Source organism: Panthera onca, chromosome D1 (genome assembly GCF_046562875.1).
Source record: "Panthera onca isolate mPanOnc1 chromosome D1, mPanOnc1 haplotype 2, whole genome shotgun sequence".
Lineage (NCBI taxonomy): Eukaryota > Metazoa > Chordata > Mammalia > Carnivora > Felidae > Panthera > Panthera onca.
This window is the reverse complement of record NC_138348.1, coordinates 17,200,106-17,220,907: the sequence shown is the minus strand read 5'-3', so window position 1 is coordinate 17,220,907 and position 20,802 is coordinate 17,200,106. Positions and strand designations below refer to the sequence as shown.

Genomic DNA, 20,802 nt, shown 5'->3' with positions numbered 1-20,802 from the left:
TCGGAGAGCGCCGGAGGGGCGGGGCCGAGGGCGGGGCGGGGGCGGGGCGCACGAGACCCTAGCCAGGGCCCGGGGGCGCGCGGCGGCGCTCGCGCCAGTCCCGAGAGCGGCGCGAGGTCCAGAGCCGCGCCCTGCCCTGCGCAGGTGCGTCCGCCGCACCCGCCCCAGCTGGAGCCCCGCGGCGGCGGCGGCCTCTCGCCGCGCCCCCGCCTCCTTCCCATCCGCCGCCGCCGCCGCCTCTGCGCCGCGCTCCGCCCGGATGGCCAGGGCTGTGCCGGAGAATGGCGGAGCGAGAGAGCGGCGGCCTGGGCGGGGGGGCCGCGTCCCCGCCTGCCGCCTCCCCGTTCCTGGGGCTACACATCGCGTCGCCGCCCAATTTCAGGTGAGAGTCCCCGGCCGCCGCGCCCCGCCCTTCAGCCGGGGCTGAGGAGCCCGGGCTTCCCCCACCCCCACCCCCATCCCCCAGCACAGACACCCCGACCCCTGGAACGGGAGGGCGGCGTGGTGATGGGGTTCCCTCCCTGGACAGGGTCCGCAGAAAACCCCTCAGCCTCAAGTGCAGGCTGATAGCTGCTGCATAGCCGTGGTGCAGCTCCCTCCGCCATTCCATGCCCTAGGCTAGGAGATTCAGAACTGGAATTGGAGGAGGGGGCGCTCAGGACGCCTTCTCCCCCACTTTGGTACTGCGGCAGGGCCTGGGGTCTGGACTGAGATCCCAGAGGAGGCAGGCAGGCTAGGGCTTTGCCTATGCCCAGTCGGAAAGCTTCCGAATAGAGATGGGAGCAGGCTGGGGCGCCCCGTGGGTCTCAGTTTCTTGGGGCAACTGGCAACCTTGGTGCTGGAAGGAGGAAGCCGTGGGCCCTTCCCCCAGCCCTGCCCGGTCAGAGGGGCCTAACTCCCAGGCCTGGCGTGGCCAGGACCCTCTATAGAATTAGGCAAGCACTGACCTGGCCAGGTGTGTGCACGTGCAGAAGGCTTAGAGACACTACGCCCAGCTGTAGTTGGGGGAGGTCTGGGTTGAGCATACCTGGAGCAGCCAAGGACACTGGGTGGAAGGTGTCCCTGCTGGAGCAAGTACCCAGGTCTGTGATCTGAGTCCCCCTTCACCCCTCTCTCTGCCCACTATCTGGTGTTAGGCAATTGGGAGATGGATTCTAGATAAGTGGACAGCGGGTGTTATGGGGAAGGGGTGGATGTCCTTCCACCATAATCCTGGGCCCATTTGGCGAGGGGGAAGCAGAGGGTGTAACTGCTCCAGAGCCTAGGAGGCCTACATATACCCCATTGTTTCTCTATCTAATGAGCTGGCGCCTTCCCTTCTCCTGCCCCCCACCCCACCCCAGCCAGGCCCCAGCTGGGCTCTGGCGCCAGCCTCTCTCTGACCAAGGGGTTGCTGGCTCCCTGGCCCTCAGGTGTGTAGAGACCCCTGGGGCTCTCTAATGGCATCATCAGCACTAGAAACCTCCCCGGAGGCCCTCAGCTCAGAAACCGGGAAGACCAGAGGGAGGGGACCAGATGGAGGAGGCCAAGCGTGAGGGCTCCAGGGCGGGGGCTTCCGTGGGTAGTGCCTCTGGGTAACGGCTGAGGTCCCAGACCAATTCCACCTGGTATAACACGCCCAGCCAGGAGGCCAATACTGCCTTCCTACCAGGAGGCCCCTCCACAGTGGAACAGCTTAGAGGAACCTGGGTTCAAATCTGAGCCCCACCACTTTCTAGCTGGCTGACCTGACAATCCCATCTATTAGGCGAGCTAATTAATATTGATTCCTTAGTGTGCATGAAGTCGGTATTCAACAAGTGTCCACCCTCCATGCTGTCCGTCCTCCGTATGGCTCCTTACTGTTCAAAGCATTCCTAGAGCAGGCTCATTTACCCTCACGGGCATGGGTATTGGTCTGCCCATTTTATAGATAACAAGATTGAGGTTCAGGAAGGCAGTGACTTGCCTGAGGACCCTGAGGAAGTCAGAGCCTGGGGCCTTCTGTGTGTGTTCAGTCCATGCTGCCTCCAGGCCCTGTCTTTGGCCCAGAGAACAGTTTTCCCTCCCTCTACCTGCTTCCAGATCCCAGGGTGACAGTGCCCTCCACCCCACCCTGCCCCCGGCAGACAGGTTAGCATGGATGCTTTAGTGAGAGGAACTGACGAGGTGGATGCCAGCCGGCGAGTGTCCAGTCCCGGCCAGGTGGGCGAGAACGGCAGTGTGCCAAGGCTGAGGCGTGGGCTGGCCCTCCAGGACACTGTGGCCTGGCTGTGGGGACAAGGCCAGCATGTGGGAATAATAAAGGCAGTGTCTCCGGCCCCACATGGTCTGCCCTGCCTGCTCCAGAAGCCCCTGCTGACCTTTCCCTTGTTCTGCCTTGCATAGCCCTTCGCCCAGCTCGGGTTAACCCTGGATGGTCACCGCTCTCTCATGGCTCTTTGGTGGGGTCATGGATCCAGCCGGTCTGGGTTTGCAGTGTGGCCCAGCCTTTTTAGCTGCGTGCCCCAAGACTGGGCACTTCACTCCCAGCGCCTCTGTTTCTTCTTCTCCCCGATGCCAGTGTTGGCTCCGGCTCAGGGTGGTCCTGAGGTGGACCACTCAGGCCGACCTGAATGGGACAACACGCGTTGACTGTTTCAGGGGCTGCGGGGAGCTGCTTTCATGCAGGGCTGGTATTGTTACTAGACGTGTGCCCCCAGCACCACTGTCAGCTTCCAGAAGGCATAAGGAGTCAACATCTGAACTTTGGTTTGCCCGCTGCCCAGCATAGAGTAGGTGCTCAGTAATGCCTTCTTGGTTGATTATTAAGGGTAAGTTGTGTGCTGTCCTCCTGGAGCTCAGAGAAGAACATGTTGTCAGAGAATCACGGTGGGACGTGCTGAGCCCCCCGGGAGGCCCTCCCTTTGCCCAGCCCTGTTCTACCTGGTTTCTGCGCAAGAGCGTTTCATGCTCGCCAGAGCCATAGAAGCAGAGCAAGAGTATTATCCCCACGTTGCAGATGAAGAAACTGAGGCATAAAGAGACTAGGTAAATGGCAGATATGGGGTTTGAGTTCAGGACGTCTGATTTCAGAGCCACCCTGAAAAGAGAGAGCCCTGAGGGAGAGAGCATGTGCAGGGAGAAAGCATGGTGTGGACATGGAGAGGTGGAGAGCATTTGTTTGTTGGTAGTTGGTTTAAATAAGTGTTCTGTTTGGTGGTTGTTTTTTTTTTCCTTCTGATTATAGAAATGCTCCAAGCAGTTACTAGTAGTTACCTCTGGATGTAGTATCAGAGGAGGAATTGTCACTGATGTCACATACTTGGGTTATTATTGGACTTCTCATTTCTACAAGCAGCCTAGGTTACTTCTGTAACTTACAACATTAGAAAAGAGAATTTAAAATTAAAGTGGCTCATGTTCATTCTAGGGGAAACTCTAGAAAAGAGACTTTAGAAAAATGCCCAGTGGCTACACGGAGCTGGGTAGGTGGGATAGAGGAGAGGGATAGAGGGGCAGTCCATGTGGGAGGGACAAAGGGTGCTTATGAAAAGTACAGCGAGCGGCTCACCCTGGGTATGTGGGAGCAGAGCTGTGGGTGAAGGGCCTCAAAACTCAGCTCATCCAAACCCCCTTCCCTTTTACTGAGGAGGAGACCAGAGAGTGTGAGTGGCTGCCCTGAGAAGAGCAGGTGAGTGACAGGACCCAGGCCTCATGACTGTCTGGATGCCGTGGTTTTTACCTCACCACGCCGCCTTGGGGATGACAGATACGGCCACCTGAGAGGTGCAGAGGCCTCCTCGTTTATCTCTCACTCAACAAACATTTGCGCTTTGGCGGGCTCCCTGGGGAGACGCTCCAGAGGCACAGACACGGGCCTGGCCATCACGCAGGTGACCGTGTAGAGGGGAGACAGACAAGGTCTTACCAGACGGGCTGGCTGGTGTGATGGTGGCTGAGGTCAGAGGCCCAGGGCTGCCGGGGCCAGCGGGTCAGTGCGAAGCGGCAAAGGTTTAGCAGGAACCACAGCGTTGGGTCACTGTCTTGGGACGGTCACTCAGGCTGCTGGGTAGAGAGCGGACAGGGAGGCAGGGAGACCACTGGGAGACTGGCCATCCTGTGTGTGACAAGGAGGGGCTGGAGAGGACATGAGGAAGATTTCGGGGGCGGGTTAGCTCACTTGGTGAGGTATCTGGCATAAGGGGTGGGGGAGGCAGGAACCCAGGATGACGCTGGGCCCCCTGGAGATGGGGTGCCCTGTGGGAGATGAGAGGCTTGGTGGGCAGGGAGGCGAAATTAGTAGGAGGCCTACGGAGCTTGAGGTTGGTGACCACTGGGGACCCAGCTGGAGCATTCAGACAGGCAGTTGTTTTTAGGCCTGGCATCACTAGAGAGGATTGGGCTGGGGCCAGAGACCCTGGGAGTCTCGAGAGAAGGCCACTGAAGCCTCAGAGAGAACATCACTACCCGAGGGGCAGCAGAGAGCAGGGAGATGGCCCAGGGCCCCGGAGCCTGGCCTGTTCCGGCAGACGTTTCCGTGGGAGGAGGGAAAACGGAACAGCTGCTGCTGCTGGAGCCACCCTCCCCCAGCCCTAAGGCCTGGGCAGCCCCCCCCCCAACCCTGGCTCCTAGTGAACCCCCAATGTGGGGGGCAGACAATGGCCACGACAGGGTTTCACCCCCACTTCTTTGATGGCAGAGCCTTAAAGTTGGTCTCTGAGTTCTTGGCTTGAGCCCTCCATGGATCCCACAAAGTGGGGTCACTGCCGCCATCCGCACTTAGGGGTTCTTACCCATTCCAGGATGTCACCTCTGTCCCGTGGCCCTACCCTTGTATTCATTCAAAAAAGTCTCTATCAACATTAACTGTAGGCCCTGCCGCGTTCTGGCGCTCAGAGCTGCCGGTGCCGTGGCACTTCCTTCAGTAGACGTTTATTTAGTACCTACGGTGTACGAGGTCTTGGGCTCTGTGCACGGATTAGAACAGGGGTAGGGAGTTGGTGCCAGTTGAACACGATGACCCCCCTGCCCTCAGGAAACCGCTCCATGGCAAGGCCAGCAGCCCCAGAATCAGGAGCAAGAGCCTGGCGCTAGGCTGGTCTGACCTAGTACAGAAAATTTATCCAGGGGAGCGGAGGAGAAAAGATCTCCCCAGATGCCACCATGTCTCATGGCTGCGTCCGTGTTAGTGTTTCTTCCTGCGTGTGATTCCTCATGTGAAGCCATGAGGTCATTATGTTCCGTTTGCTCATTAGAGTAGTTGCCATTTTCTGCATTCACACACAGACGCCGTAATATCCGACAAAAAGACCGCATACTATTCCATGCCCTGGGTGGCCACGGTTTAACCAGCCCGCTGGTGCTGAGCTATTAATTGTTTTCGTTTGCTGTTAGGAGAAATACGCATCCTTGTGTACACGCATCCTTTTCCACATGAGGGGTTGTTTTCTCAGGGCGGCTTTTCAAAAGTCAAATCACCAGATCCCAGAGTCCCGGCTACGTATCAGCACCGAGAGCTTCAAACAGATCAGACACATTCTAACCCCATATGTGGGGACTGTCCCATAGGACTTGTTTCCTGGGGTGGACTCCGTTTTTCACCGGTGTCCACAGTGTGGACACGGTCAGGGAGGGAATTAGAGACGAGAGAAACAAAGCTAGCTGGCCCCAGTGTCCCCCCCCCCAGAGCTGGCGGTGGCATGGGGTGGGAGTTCTGAGGGTGCTGGGCTGGCTCCCCCCACCCCACCGTTTCAGCCAGCACCTCCCTGGGGGCCTGAACATTCTGCCCCAGATCCTGACGTCGGTGGGCCACAGGAAGTTGAATTGAAAGGGCACCTGACTTAGAGAATTTTAAGGAGAAAACCCAGAAAGGCCAGTGGTTCATTCAGCCAGCGTTTATTAAGTACCTATCAGGCACCACGTCATTGATCAAGACAGACACGGTCCTGCCCTTGTGGACCAACAGCCCCTAAGGGGAGCCCTCCCCCGCCGCCCCGTAGAGCCCCCCACCCCACCCCACTGATCGCAGAAACCAAAGGTCTAATCCCAGTGATCCAGAACCACCAGTAAGTGAGCCTGAGAAAGCCAGGAGCAGGGCTGTTTGGCCTAGTCAGGAAGGTCAGGGAAGGCTTCCTCGAGGGACCTGGGTAGGGGAGGCAATGATACCCTAGAGTTCGGGGAGGCCCTAAGTAGCCTCAGGCCACAGGGAATTTTGGCCCCTTTCCCTAAGTGCCAGGGGAAGCTATTAAGGGATTCTGAGCTGGGGAGGGGTTTCTAGACCAGATTTGCATGTCACGTGCTGGTTTGGGTTGCCCAGTGGAGAATGGCCTGTAGGGGAGCCAGAGGGAAATGGGAAACCAGCCTAACCGAGAACTACTGGGAACCGGCTAGTTGCCCAGCACGCACAGGGCTGCAGAGAGACAGGCTGGGCGCTTGAACCACAGATGCTCTCTGTTGTGAGAGGGGCCCGTGGGGCACCATGGCCAGGACGCAAGGTCACTCCGCTGGCATCCCTCCCTCACTTCCAGAGAGCCAGGAAGGGGAAGACAGGAATGGCCTCCGGACAGCCACATGCCTAGCCCTGGCTCGGGTTTGGCCTTGCTCAGCTAAAGCCTCAGCACTTTGCCACTTAACCCTTACTTTGCGCACACTCCTAACTCAGCCTGCTGCCGGGCTGAGACGGCAAACGGGAGAGGACTAGGCTGCCATCAGCGGGATGAGGAGAGCAGGAGACAAGACGGCACGTGGAAGGGAGAAGGCCACGTAATAAACACCAGAGCACAAAGACATGCTTGTTCGTTTGGGGGAGCACACTACAGGAAGAGGGGGGCCTCAAATCTATAGACTCCAAAGGTCAGGGAGGTCTCCGGAGAGCAAACCCATGACACGGGGTCACCAAATGTTAACATGGATGAGACCTCAGGAACCATCTCACCCGAATGGGCAAAGCAGGCCTGACTGGTCAAGAGCAGCTGCCTCTGGAGGGAAGCCGCCAAGGCCGCCGGATCTGGGGGCCTACTCCCTTCTCCTCTTCCCTCCTCCCCGCCAGCTTTTCCTTCCATCTCCCTTCCTCCCGACAATTGCCTTCCTTGAACCTGGAGGGCCCAAGGGTCCGTTAAGCTTTCCCTCCACAAAGGGCCTCCTCTGGAGACCCGGGACATGGGTGCCCGGAGGAGCAGGAGCTAAGGGCAGGGGCCGGGGGTGACTCACCAAGGAGCCTGCTTGACCTGTCTGTCCACCGTTCCTTGGTCGTGACCTCCTCACAGCGCTCTGCAATCCACACGCTCCACTGTGTTCAACCTCAGCAGCACCTTTGAGGTCGGGGCGGGGGCGGGGGGTGGGGGGAGGGGTGCTCATTTTACATGTGGGGAAACTAGATTTTCGGCGCCCTCCGTGTGCACCTCAGGGTTCCTCATCTGGAAAAGGGGCAAAATAAAACCCTCTCCCAAGGTTGCAGTGAGGATTCGGGGAGATGCAGGGCACGAAGAGGGTTGGCGGCCCCGAGCCTCATCAGTGACGGAGTCAGGACCTGGTCTCGCGCCTCCTGTCTCCAAGCCTGCTATGGTGACCATTCTGCCATCCTGCCCCGTGAGGAGGAAGAGGTCAGATAAGCAGCTCCCTTCACCCACCCCACCGCAGCAGGACACCAGTGCAGGCTTTCGAGCCCGGCCCGGTGCTCTTTCCCCCCGTGTCCCACAGCTGGCCTCACGGCTGGGCCTGCCAGCCCCCAGACCCGCCGTCCCCGGAAGTGGGATACAGTGGGACGCCGGGGGGTGCAGAGATGAGCTGCGGGCCTGCCCTGAACACTCTGGCCTGAGAGAAGCAAGTGGACGCTAAGGATGTCCCTCGACAAACACGTGGCAGGCGTGTCCTGAGGGCCTTGTGTGTGCCAGGTGACCTCACGAGCTCTACCCTCCAGGAGCATACAGTCCAGATGGAGCGGGGAGGGTGGGGACCTGTGTGCCATCACCTGCTCGGCACAGGGGTGGGCGATGTGAGCTCCATCCACCTCTGGAGCAGCCTGGCGGGCTGTCTGAGGGAGGCCTGGTCCTGTCTGTCCCGCCACACCGCCTTGCATCCACGCAGGTGGCGACACCAGGCACAGGTGAGGGTTGACGGGGGACCGGGAGGGCTTCCCAGAGGAGTGGGCTTAACCGAGCCTTCTCCCAGCAAGCACAGGTTGAGAAGCCTGCCTGCCAGGTGCTCCATCCGAGCACTGGACTAGACCCCTGGGGAGGCAAGTGCGGGAGGTACAGGCAGTCACACGCGGAACTGGAGACCTTGAATGCCAAGCCAAGGGGCCTGCCACTAGCAGGGAACCTTAGGGGGCTTTGAGTAGGGGGCAGAAGGGTGGTGTTTCTGGCAGCTTCGCCTGATGGTCGGTGGGGTGGAGCGCTCCTGGCATGGGGACACTGAGGCAAGCAGGCCAGTGGGAAGGTCTGGAGCTGCAGAGGCAGGAGCTGGGCTGGGACCCGGCAGCGAGGAGGAGATGCGGATGTGTGTAAGGATTACTGGCAGAGCAGGGCGCCTGAGGGCACCTCTGGGTCAGATGCCCAGGCGCCCTGCAGCTCTCTGATGCTGGCTGAGTCGCAGGAGTGGGTCTTCTCTGTGACTTTCCAGGCAGCCGATGCGTCTTGACCACTTAGCGCCGGCCGCTGGGTTCTCGTCCCGAGGCCCGAGGTGTCGCGCCGCACTGGTCAGACAACGGGGCTGCCGTGGCTTCTGGGCCAGACCATCGTCCGCAGCCTACCCCCACCTCCACACCACGCCATCCCCCAGCCCTGAGAGCCTACCACCCTCAGGCTCCAGGTCAGAAGAAGCCTTAAAGAGCACCTTGTCTGTCCAGCTTCCTTGTCCTGGTCAGAACCCCTCTCTGCCGTCCCCTCCAGCGCCTACCAGCCTCTGTTTATGGCACTCCGCAGTGGCAGAAAGCTCATTACCTTCCAGCCCCCTGGGAGGGGTCCATACAGGGTCTGCCTTTAGCCCTGGCCATGGAACCTCCTGTACCCATAGGCGCTTCCTGAGTGCTGAAAGATGAAACCCCTGGGAGGTGACAGAGTTCTCTCCTGCATCCAGGTTGTCAATAGAGGCGGCCCGGACCCACCTCGGGCAGCACTGTCTGGATGCTGCCTGGCCCCACGGAAGCCTCTCTGATGAGGTGTGAGGGCTGAGCGCCTTGCTGTGTGGGTGGGGGCATCCATTCATGGAGAATTTCAGAAGCACCCCCCCACCCCCACCCCATCTCACCACCAGGTGCCCTGAGTGTGGCGCTGGCCCTTTAAAGCAGATCAGGGTTGGCTTTTGGGGGGAGACATCCCAGATTTCTGCCATCTGCTTACAAGCCTGGTCCAGGGAGGGGGGCCACCCCAGCCCCCGACAGGGGCATTGGAAGGGCAGGTGGCATCGATTGCAGTAACCTGATCCGATCCTGAGGGGGAGGCGGCAACGCAGCGGCTTCAGCGCAACTGCAACTGCCGGGCCAGGCCGGGAAGGAAGCCGCCCGCAGCTGAGGGCTGGGCTGGGAAGCGCTGGGGCCGGGGCCTGGGTCGGCAGCCACTGCCTCTTCTCCTGGCCCATCTATTTTTAATGAGCTCCCCAGGCTTCTGCTGCGGGCAGGACGCAGAAAGGCAGGCCCCGGCAGTGGAGGCCCGAGGCCCCAGCCCTGCCCTGAGCCCTAGCCCCCCAACCCTTCTGGGCATGAGAGGGTGGCCCTGGGGCCCTGCAGCCCCCCGGCCGGGCAGGGCTCTCCATGAAGGTGGTGCCGAAGATGGATTCGAGCCCAGACAATGACAGCTGGTTGGAGGACCAGTGGGAGCGCTGGTAGGGGGTAGAGGGGTTGGTGGGGGCGGGGGGACATTTAGGGGGCAGCTCCGTGGAGCTCTGGGTTTCTGTTTGGTCTGACAGGGTCAAGAGGCAGGGGATGTGGGCCTGGGGCTGGGGCTGGGGGCTGGGCCACCACCTCTCCTGGTTGACCTTGGACTCCTGGGTCTCCCTTGCTCTGTGCCTCAATCTCCCTTACTTAGGAAAAGGCTCAGAATTCTCCCCAACTTCCACAACAGAATTCTCTCACATGTCCCACCCACACCAAGCCATGTAGAGTGCCCAGGGCTAGGGGTGAGCCAGTGTAGGGGACAAGCGGACAGTCACCACAGTGGGGTGGGGGCTGGCCTGGGGGTAGAGGGTTCTAGTACAGCCAGTTAAGAGTTGTGCTGTGGTCTGTCTCCTGAGCTCACGACACCTCCAGCCCCAGCCCCAGGCCTTCCTTGACCCTCTGCAGCCTTCTGTTCAGGATCTGTGTGCTGGGCAAGGCGATTTTGTGGTTGAAGAGATGAGATGAAGAACACAGAATGGGGTTGTAGTTTCTCCTGGAACAGGCTGAAACTAGCCACATTGACACCAGATCTCCCTTCACCTGCTCCCGGGGCTCACGAGGCATCGGTCTTCCTGGGCTGGGGGCATGGAGCACTCCTCTGAGGCTGGGGAGGGGCCTCTGCCAGCACCTCAGGTTTTGTCGCTGCAGGGATTGCACGGGGAGCCCTCCTACTCCAGGCATCCCTTGTCGCTTCTCACCTCTGCCTTCTCCATGGGTGAATTGGCCTTGGCACCTGCCTTGACCCTGGGAGGCATTTCTCTGGCAGAACTGAGGCTCTGACCAGCTGGGCCTTCTAGGCACTGCCTCCTGGTTGGCAACCAAATGGAATAACCTGGAGTAGCCTGGAGCCTCCCCTCTCTCTGCCTGTTACCCCTTGTCTTGGCTCATGTGGATAAGTTCCATCCTCTGGGGGCTGTGATTTGCCTTCGAGGGACTGCCCCTTGGAAGAGGTGCTAGGGAGACATCAGTGGACTAAGTAGTCCTCCTGGGTTGGTAACTTTGGCTTCCTGTCCTCACCAGGCTCACCCACGACATCAGCTTGGAGGAGTTTGAGGATGAAGACCTCTCAGAGATCACCGAGGAGTGTGGCATCAGCCTGCAGTGCAAAGACACCCTGTCCTTGCGGGTAAGAGTGGGCTTTCAGGAGTCCCTGAGTGGGATGGTAGGATGGGTAGGACAGGAGTGAAGGCATCCCCACATCTACAAAAGGACTTTCAGGGTCTGTATGGCATCCCATTAAATGAAATGACATCCAAGAAACACATCCAGTACGATGCGTGGCACATCTTGGGTGCTCGATCAGAATTTTTTTTTTTTTTTTTTTTTTTTTTTGGGCCAGGGGCTAAGGCAAGAGGCAGCTCCTTCCACTGCCCACAAGAAGGGAGAGGACAGGAGGTCTTCAGATGTAGGGCAGTAGCAGTTAGGGCTAGAGTTAAGGGAAGGATCAGCACTACCCTAAACCGTTTCCGGAGCAGCCTTGGCAGAGGGCCTGAGGCAGAGCAGGGTGGAGTCTGTTAGAGTCTGCAGTGCTTTGGGACAGGAAAAAAGAGCCAAGGCACTCCCTCGGCTGCCATTGCACCAAATCACACCACATAGCCCCACAGACCCTCCCTGGACTGCAGTTCTAAAGGATCCTCTGGAGGGTTACCCGAGCATTGCTGCTGCTTTTGGCCTCCTGGCTTTATCATAGGACAGATGGCTCTCTCCATTCCCTAAGTTCTGAATCCTGCCAGGGGGTCCTCAGCATGCGGGTAATTTGGGTCGGATAGGGATCCCCCTAGGTCTTTTCAGAACAGGAAGAAAGGAACCATTGGCCAGGAAATAGGAGGCAAAGCACGGGACTAGGTTGCAGAGTCCAGAGCTTCTGTCAGCACCCAGGAGGATGGGTGGCTAAAGTGGACATGGTATTAGAGGAGAATGGTTAGCAAAGGAGAGCTGCGGTGTGAGCTGGGTGGGGTGCCTGTCTCTGGGTTGAACTCCTGTTGCCTGTTACAGAGATCCTGTAAGCTCTGCCAGGCAAGGGGAAACCAAGGGATGAGGATAACCCTCCAGTACCCCCACGGCCAGGCCAGCAAGGGTGAGGAATGGTCCCAGGGCCTTGACATAGCTTCCCTAAGGTCATACACCTGTTCCGGAATCCGACACCACCCTTTCACCCAACATGCACCAGCAGAGTTCGGGAGAGGGTGGTCCCTGCCACCAGCCAGGGCCCTGAGGCAGTACTAGCTAGAGGTGTACCCTGTGGGGACTTAGACAAGTTCTAGGGGGCTTTCACACACTCTTGCCAGTAAGCCCTCACCTCTCTGGGAAGCTGGGAGGCAGTTAACTGGAGAGGGAATTGAAGGGTCAGGGGATCTGTCCAAGGTGCCAGGGAGTTAGTGGCAGAGCTGAAACTAGACTGGGGCTCTGAATGATCAAGGTTAGGATGGCCTGAGAGAAAACCCAGGTTAGAGGGTCCTCGGACTGTAGAGAGGTGCCGCGTGCCGGTGCCCCCACCTGCCCTTCCCCCCTCCCTCCCCACCCCACCCCCCACCCCCTGCATCCCTCTTCTGTTTGCACTGCGGCCCTTCCTCCATCCTTCGCCTGGCTGGGACTGGTTTCCCAGTTTTCTTCACTGCCCCCTTCAAATACTAACCTCCCCCTCCTCCATCCCTTGTGGGGCCCGAACTCCTTGGCGACCCTGCGTCCCCATGGCAACAGCGGTGACCTCACTCTGGGCTCGGCTTACAACCCCGGTGAGGTCACCGGCCGTTGCCAAGGGAACGGGAGGGTGCAGAGAGTCAGGAAAGGGGGCAGCGCGGGGAGGGGGGCGGCATAGACCGCCAAAGGCGCCGACTAGCTTGGGGAGGAGTCGGCCTCGCGAGTCCTCGCGAGGGGCGAGGGGCGGGAGGGCGCGGCCCCCTCTCGCCGGCCACCTGCCCCTGTCCCCTTCCCTCCCCCTTTGCGGCCGCGGAATGGACTCGCCCGGGCGGTGGGGCAGTGCGCGGCGGCCTCGGCCCCGCCCCGACGCGGCCCCGCCCCCTGACGCCCCTCCGTCCGTGCGGCGCAGCCCCCGCGCGCCGGGCTGCTGTCTGGGGGCGGCGGCAGCGCGGGGAGCCGGTTGCAGGCCGAGATGCTGCAGATGGACCTGATCGACGCGGCGGGGGACACTCCCGGAGCCGAGGACGACGACGAGGAGGAGGAGCGCGCGGCGCGGCGGCCGGGAGCGGGGCCGCCTGAGGCCGAGCCCCGCCAAGAGCCGGCGCCCCGCGGCCAGGGCCAGGGCCAGGGCAGTGGGGACACATATCGGCCCAAGCGGCCCACCACGCTCAACCTCTTCCCGCAGGTGCCGCGGTCTCAGGTGAGGCGCGAGCAGCGTGGGGCGGGGCTGAAGGGGTGGTGCCCCGGGGACTGGGCGCGCGAGGCACTGGGCGCGCGAGGCGTAGGGGGCGCAGAGCAACTCGCGGAGGAGGAAGGTGGGCAGGCCGGCAGGCTGGAGGCGCGAAGAGAGGCTGCGGGAGAGGGACCTGCTGGCCGGCACTGGGAGAAGTCGGCCTGGTGAGACTTCCCAAGTGGGAGGCCCCAGGGGAGGTGGTCTCGGTGGGCAGGTGGGATCTGCCCTAAAGGAGAGGAGCCAGGTGGGGCCGACAGGGTTTGGAGCCTCGTAGAGGGGTGAAGGAGTGAAGGAGCCGAGGGGGACAGTGGAAGGATCTGGGTAAGGAGAGCAGTGGGGGCTTAGGAGAGCAGAACAGGGCTTTGAGGGGTCGCAGGGATTTGGAGCTTTGGACCTCAGGCTGGAGCAGGGTTTCCCTTTTAGGGTGTGGGGCTCCTGGTGAAGGGCAGAAGCAGGGCCTGGAGAAGAGAGCAGCTAAAGTGGTCGTTTCCGGGAAAGGTCATGGGGAATTGTGAAGAGGTGGGGATGGGGAGCTCAGAAGCAGCCGCCAGTTTGAGATGTGGGCAGCTGGGAATTCCCAGAAGGCAGGGAAGAGACATGGGAGGTGGAGCTGCTTGGCTGAGTTGGGGGCCTGGGGCCCCTGGGCTGGGTGGCTGGATGCCAAGGAGGGTTGAATAGGGTGGGGGAGAGCCGGCTGTGGCCCTTTGTCTTCCAGGCCCCGGCTGGAGAGGTGTAGAGGAGGGGCCCAGGGAGGTGGGGCTGTTGGTGGAGGGTGCAGGGGCTGCAGGGAAAGGATTGATCCCTTTCCCAGAATCCTCTGGGGTGGATTTTGGCAGCCAGACTCATGAATGTGAGGGCCTATGAGAGTGTTCCCAGGGGAGAAGGCCTAAATAGTTTGTGGGGAGCCTCGTTGGCAGGCATTGTGGAGAGGGGTTCCAGGGCACCAATGATGTGGGATGGGCAGCCCTGGAGATCCAGGAAGGAAGGCCACTGACAGCTACATCTGTCATAACTCAGTCATGTGCTCCTGGAGGGGTCTGGGAACCATGTTACTGATTCATCATTTGCATGATTCATCCCAGTTCCCCAGGCCAGCTGCTGGGAGACCCTTCCTCATCCTTTTTCCAGCTTCTACTAGAATGTCCCTGTCCCTTCCCTAAGCTATAGCTTGCTGAGCTCCAGGACTTGGCTGGAAGTGAGCATCTATATGTATAGCCTCAGTGTCTGGGACTGGGGGTCTGGCTCTGTCCCCAGATGGCTCCTGCTTCTCCTCCACTCCTCCCCCACTCACCACCACACATATTGGCCATCACTACCTTTGTTGAGGCTGATAAGAGCATCTCCCCCGAGGGCCAGCTTCCCTGAGCCAGGAGGGAGAGCCGTCTAGAGCCAGTAGGTCTGGCTGGGAGGGCTGGGACTTGGCCACCCCTCCTGCCTGCTCGAGGAGGGTTGGGGATGCGTGCGCAGCAAATGGCCTAGGGATGGCCTGACGGGGGCAGGGCCGGGGCCTCCCTGTGCCGGGCACTGTTGACTGCTTCTGTCACAAGGGCCTTTTGTTTTCTGCACAGGACACACTGAATAATAATTCTCTGGGCAAGAAGCACAGTTGGCAGGATCGGGTGTCTCGATCATCCTCACCCCTGAAGACAGGTAAGTCAGGACCCTTTCCCGTACCTGGACCGCCACCTACACTGTCTCACTTCCCCCTCTAGAGAGCCAGCCCGGCAGTTTCCGTCTTGCTGAGTTGAGGTGAACTGCCTGTCCCGTAGCCCTGAGCGGGCCCATCTGAAGTCAGCTGGGGTGGCAGTGAGAGGACCGGCCCCAGAGTCCACCGTGGCCTCCTGCCGGGGAGCCTTCACCTTGGTTTCCGTGTCCCGCATGCTGAGTGGAGGGGGCAGGTGGCCTGGGAGTCAGGGGCGAAGCTCCCCGCTTTTACCGCCGACACTGACCCGCCTGCCCTCCAGGGGAGCAGACGCCGCCACATGAACACATCTGCCTGAGCGATGAGCTGCCGCCCCCCAGCAGCCCCGCCACCACCAAGGATCGAGGCACCTCCACCGACAGCCCTTGCCGCCGCAGCGCCGCCACACAGATGGCACCTCCCGGTGGCCCCCCCGCTGCCCCACCGAGCAGCCGTGGCCACTCGCATCGAGACCGCATCCACTACCAGGCGGACGTGCGGCTAGAGGCCACCGAGGAGATCTACCTGACGCCGGTGCAGAGGCCCCCGGACCCTGCAGAGCCCACCTCCGCCTTCCTGCCACCGGCTGAGAGCCGGATGTCGGTCAGCTCCGATCCAGACCCTGCCGCCTACCCCTCCACTGCAGGGCGGCCGCACCCCTCCATCAGTGAGGAGGACGAGGGCTTCGACTGCTTGTCGTCTCCAGAGCGGGCCGAGCCCCCGGGCGGAGGGTGGCGGGGGAGCCTGGGGGAGCCACCGCCGCCTCCGCGGGCCTCGCTGAGCTCGGACACCAGCGCCCTGTCCTACGACTCGGTCAAGTACACGCTGGTGGTGGACGAGCACGCGCAGCTGGAGCTGGTGAGCCTGCGGCCGTGCTTCGGAGACTACAGCGACGAGAGCGACTCGGCCACCGTCTATGACAACTGCGCCTCTGCCTCCTCGCCCTACGAGTCAGCCATTGGGGAGGAATATGAGGAGGCCCCCCGGCCGCGGCCCGCTGCCTGCCTCTCCGAGGACTCCACGCCCGACGAGCCCGACGTCCACTTCTCCAAGAAGTTCCTGAACGTCTTCATGAGTGGCCGCTCTCGCTCCTCCAGTGAGTCTGCAGCAGGAGCGGTGGGGGGCCTGGGAGGGGGAGAGGCGAATCGAGGGTGTTCCTGGAGGTGGCCTCACCCATCTGCTTCAAGGCGTCAGGACCAAGAGCTTGCCACCTGCCCCCTAAACCTCGGCTAGAGGTGGGACCGTTCTCCTCCAGCCCATCCCCCTCACCTGCAGGTGCGGAGTCCTTCGGGCTCTTCTCCTGTGTCATCAACGGGGAGGAGCAGGAGCAGACACACCGGGCCATATTCAGGTAAGAGCAGCGGGGTCGGGCTGGCCAGGCGGCAGCGGGGACACCCCCTCCCTGCTCTGCCGTCACTGTGTGGCCTAGACCCAGCCCCTGGAGCTGGCGTTCAGCCCTCCGCTCGGCCCCAGGGGGATGGCGTCCACCGTGTCGGAACTCCCGAGCAGGGTGATGGTGCGATGGGTTCGCACGGCATGGCCCTCCGCAGTGCTGCGCTGCCAGGCCCGGGGACGGAGCACCTAGTCTGGCTGGGGGGGGCAGGAGCCCAGGAAGGTGCCCGGCAGAGACCGTGCCTGACCGCACACAGGGCGCACCCCCCAGCCTCCTCCACAGAGAAGTGCTCACTTCCTGTTCCCTCTGTTTTACCAATGGCTCTGGGCACTTCCTCCCTTAGCCCACAAGTTCCTCGATGGCAGGTGTGTGTCTGCGTGACCTCGCTCTTCCGCAGGGACAGCACCGTTAACAGGCGCTCAGGAGACTTTGCACGTGTTTATTGAATTAATGCTGCTCTTGCGGCGCCTGACCCCAGAGCGGGGTGGGGAGTAGACTGTTGGCCCGGCTGGGGAGGCCCTGGTGGTGAATTCCTCACGTGCCCTTGCTGGGGACAGGTTTGTGCCTCGACACGAAGACGAACTTGAGCTGGAGGTGGATGACCCGTTGCTGGTGGAGCTGCAGGCCGAGGACTACTGGTATGAGGCCTACAATATGCGCACAGGCGCCCGGGGCGTCTTTCCCGCCTACTATGCCATCGAGGTCACCAAGGAGCCTGAACACATGGCAGGTAGCGTCCTTTCCCCTACTCGGTGCCACCAGGCCCCGCCTCCGCCCCGGCCTCATGTGACCCACCGGGGAGGGCCCTCGCGGAGGTGACATTCGGTCCCTTTCACAACGGGAGAAGAGCGAGGCCCAGCTGAGCTGGGACGTCCGCGGACTGTGGCACCCTCTGCTGGCTCTGCCACTCCTCACTTCCCGCTTGCTTTCCAGCCCTGACCAAAAACAGCGACTGGGTGGACCAGTTCCGGGTGAAGTTCCTGGGCTCGGTCCAGGTCCCCTATCACAAGGGCAACGACGTGCTCTGTGCTGCTATGCAAAAGGTGCCTGTTCCCCGCTCCCTTCGGATGGGCGCCCATCCCCAGCCCGGTCCCCGTCCTCTCCTGGGGAGAGGGACATCCAGCGCCTGATTTTCATCCCTCGCCCACAGATCGCCACCACCCGCCGGCTCACCGTGCACTTTAACCCGCCATCCAGCTGCGTCCTGGAGATCAGCGTGCGGGGCGTGAAGATAGGCGTCAAGGCTGATGACTCCCAGGAGGCCAAGGTGACCTCCCCGGTCCCAGCCCCCAGGCCCCCCCACCAGATCTCTGTAGCCCCTGCATGCCACTGACCCCTGCTTCTCTTCTCCCTTCTGTAGGGGAATAAATGTAGCCACTTTTTCCAGTTAAAAAACATCTCTTTCTGTGGATACCATCCAAAGAACAACAAGTAAGTGGGAAGGGACAGAGATTGAAATGTCAAGGGGTGGCCTGGAGCTATCATGGTAGGACTTGGGCCTGCGAGTATGTGGGCGGAGGGGGGCTGAGCCCACGTCCTGTCCTCCCACAGGTACTTTGGGTTCATCACCAAGCACCCTGCTGACCACCGGTTTGCCTGCCACGTCTTTGTGTCCGAGGAGTCCACCAAAGCCCTGGCGGAATCCGTGGGGTACGTCCGCGTGTATGGATCCTGCCAAGCACCCGGCCCCAGAGCGCGCCCCTCATGCTTGGCCCACCCCAGTCCCCACTGCCCTGCACACCTCGTGGCCTGGAGTCAGGGCTGGGTGGTGTCGAGGAGTGGCTCCCACACTTCTTGGCGGTTGGACCCTTCCTTGAATTGAAGCGGCACCCGGGAAGCTCCGTGTGTAGACGACAGAGCAGAGCAGCTCTGCCGGGGGGAACTGGATCCCTACCCGGGGACCCCGAGGCTCCAGCCCGAAAACCTTGGGTGGAGATCCTGTTCGTCCCGTCACCTGTGTGTCTGCCTGCTTCCCAGGAGAGCGTTCCAGCAGTTCTACAAGCAGTTCGTGGAGTACACCTGCCCCACGGAAGACATCTACCTGGAGTAGCGGCGCTGCCCCGCCCTCTACATCCCCGGGCCCTCGGGCCAGCACCGGGCCAGCTGGCTGCTGACAGGGCTCGGCACTGCTCGAGGAGGGGGGCCCATCACCACCAGAGGGTGGGGAAGTGGGGGCCTTTGGCGGAGGGTGGGGGAGGGCGGGGTTTATGGGGAGAGATGAACGCAGTTTATTGTAATATATGGGACTAGATTCATCTATGGAGGACGGAGCAGGCTGCCCGGGGGTTGGGGAGGGGCGGGGCTGGAGGGGTGTCAGGCCTCTAGCCAAGAAGGATGCCCACGGTAGGAGCAGAGGGCTCTGTCCCGTCCTTGGCGTCACTTCCTTTGCCGGGGCCTCTGGCTCTCTGGCCGTGACTCCTGCCTCGACAAAGCCCACGTGCCACCTGCTGGTGCCCGCCCCGTCCCATCCCCAACTCCCAGCCCCAACCGAAGGCCCTGAGCTCAGGCTGAGCCCAACCACCTCCCGAGGACTTCACAGTAAGGAAACGGCAGCAGGTGGGGGTGCAGTCCCTGTTCCCAGCTCCGTCACTTGTGTGGCCTCTGGGTGGCTGTCATGCTGGCCCCTGGCACGTGTGGGACCTCACCAGGGAAGGAGAGAGCTGCAGCGGGGCCCCGTCCCAGCGGGAAGAGGAGGCTTCTGGACCGGCCCGGGCCAGCCAGGGCCTCTTGGCTGCCCCAGCTGTAGCCCCGTCTTGGTCCTGTCACCCTGGCCACAACTATTAAAGTGCCATTTCCTGTCTGGACCGCAGTGGGTGTGTCTGCCTGGGCCCCCTCCCGCGCCCAGGTGGTGTCCATCCCAGGAAAGGCCGAGCCTTTGCTGCCCAGAATAGCTTTATAAGGGGCTCCCGTCACAGGTGTGCGTCGTAGTAATACTCTGCCATGTCTGGCCCGTCCCGCTTGCGCTGCTGGGCCTGGGAGAGCAGGGGTCGAGGCCCTCGTGGCCAGGGGTGCTTGGGTCGAATCCCATAGTCTGAGAAGAGAAGAGGGCGTGCGTGGTAGGAGGACTCCACTGAAGTCCCCCCAACCCCCCCGCCCCGGAACAGAGCTGTTCCGGATGAGAGGACCTAGAGGAGGGACCCGGGTGCCCCTCCCTTAGGGCATGTGTCCCGCATGGGGTGGGGGAGGGGCGGGGCAGGGCAGGGCTGAAAGATACTACCATCCACCAGGCCGGAAAATGGCTGCGAGAGTTCTAGAGGGCCTGAAAGTTCTTCAGGAACAGATCGCTGAGGCCTGTGGGAGATGTTGGGGTGCTCAGCCCTGGCCCCAAAGGCCACTACCACCTCCCCTGTCAAGGCCCAGGGTAGGGGACAGGGTGAGCCTCGACGCCCAGCATAATGGCACCAGCCTGTCCTCAGGGGAGGGGAGAGGGAGGCAGCATGGCAGAGCCACCCACCTTCCAGGCCCCCCGGCCCTGTGGACCCCTGACCCTTTGACCCCGGGAGATACCTCGGTGGCTGGGGGCCGAGGAGTGCGGCTGCCAAGACGAGGTCCAGGAGGAAGAGGCTCAGCCCGGCCCTCGGGTACAGAGCCCCCAGCATGGCGAGAACCATCTCCTCAGGTCCCTGACCCTGGCTTCTGCCTGCCCCTCCCCCAGCAGGACGGAACCACTGCCAACTCCCAGGGCCACCTCACAAAGGGGATTAGTTCCAGGGCTCGGTGTCACTGCCCAAGAGTTCAGGGCACAAACCTTTGGAGTCTGATCTCGGTTCAAACCCCAGCCTTGCCTCTTGCTAGGTGGACATGTCACAATTGCGGGCCTCAGTTTCCTCACCTGTGAGGTGAGGTACCTACGTATGTGCCCAACGTGTGGCACACGGGGAGGTCACGCAGAGCCCCGGCCGTCCCCACCTGCTCTCCCTCAGCGATGCCAGGACTGTCCTGCCAGCCAGAGCGGGCCGCTCGACCTGCTCAGAGATGCCACTGGCAGTGAGCCCGCTCCAAGGGACCTCCCCACTGTTCCCCAAAGCTTCCAGCGCCGTGGCCCCAGGGCTCCACGGGTCCTGCCACCGCTCCCGAGGCCGGGCAGGGAGGGTCCAAGTTTGGTGGCAAAGCCTGCCACCTGCGCCCCGGAGCGGAAGCTTGCCAAGGGTAGGAACTGGTTTTGTTCACTGCAGGACCCCCAACCACCACCGGCGGACGTTCAATAAATATGTGTTGAATGAACCAATGCAGCGTGACAGCATGCAGACAGGCTCTTCTCGGGCTGAGAGCCCGCCGTGGGGCCCTTTCTTTGACTCCCGCTCAGCCCCGTTAGTGCCACGCAGACCCGGCTCACTTCGCAATCTCAGAGACTTTAAAAACGAGACCCCCGGCCCCACTCCAGACCCGTGGAATCAGACCCCGAGGGCCGAGTGGGGCTCTGCACTTTGGAAACACGGCCGCTTCTAAGACGGCGACCTACTGGGGGTCCAGCCCCACCCCGGTAACTGCCAAGGTGCCCAAGGCCCAGAGAGGGACGGCCT

At 61.6% G+C, this 20,802-nt stretch overlaps 2 protein-coding genes across 3 annotated transcripts; one reads left to right on the top strand and one right to left on the bottom strand.

The window, feature by feature from the left end:
• The first annotated feature begins 77 nt into the window (after positions 1-77).
• On the top strand, positions 78-19,079 carry MAPK8IP1 (mitogen-activated protein kinase 8 interacting protein 1). Of its 2 annotated transcripts, none has more exons than XM_060606501.3 (12): positions 78-382; positions 10,853-10,958; positions 12,882-13,172; positions 14,774-14,855; positions 15,170-15,982; positions 16,162-16,237; positions 16,837-17,009; positions 17,213-17,322; positions 17,430-17,546; positions 17,640-17,710; positions 17,831-17,929; positions 18,257-19,079. In XM_060606501.3, exons 1-12 carry the CDS (start codon positions 282-284, stop codon positions 18,327-18,329), a joined length of 2,112 nt encoding a protein of 703 aa, XP_060462484.3. In that variant the 5' UTR covers positions 78-281; the 3' UTR covers positions 18,330-19,079. The 2 variants fall into 2 exon arrangements, with proteins under 2 accessions (XP_060462484.3, XP_060462485.3); XM_060606502.3 differs by lacking the exon at positions 78-382 and adding an exon at positions 9,373-9,780.
• Positions 19,080-19,153: 74 nt separating this feature from the next.
• On the bottom strand, positions 19,154-20,708 carry FREY1 (Frey regulator of sperm-oocyte fusion 1). Its single transcript, XM_060606509.3, has 3 exons — positions 19,787-20,708; positions 19,497-19,570; positions 19,154-19,310 (listed from the first exon to the last, which is right to left on the bottom strand). Exons 1-3 carry the CDS (start codon positions 19,888-19,890, stop codon positions 19,189-19,191), a joined length of 300 nt encoding a protein of 99 aa, XP_060462492.1. The 5' UTR covers positions 19,891-20,708; the 3' UTR covers positions 19,154-19,188.
• Between the last annotated feature and the right edge of the window lie 94 nt (positions 20,709-20,802).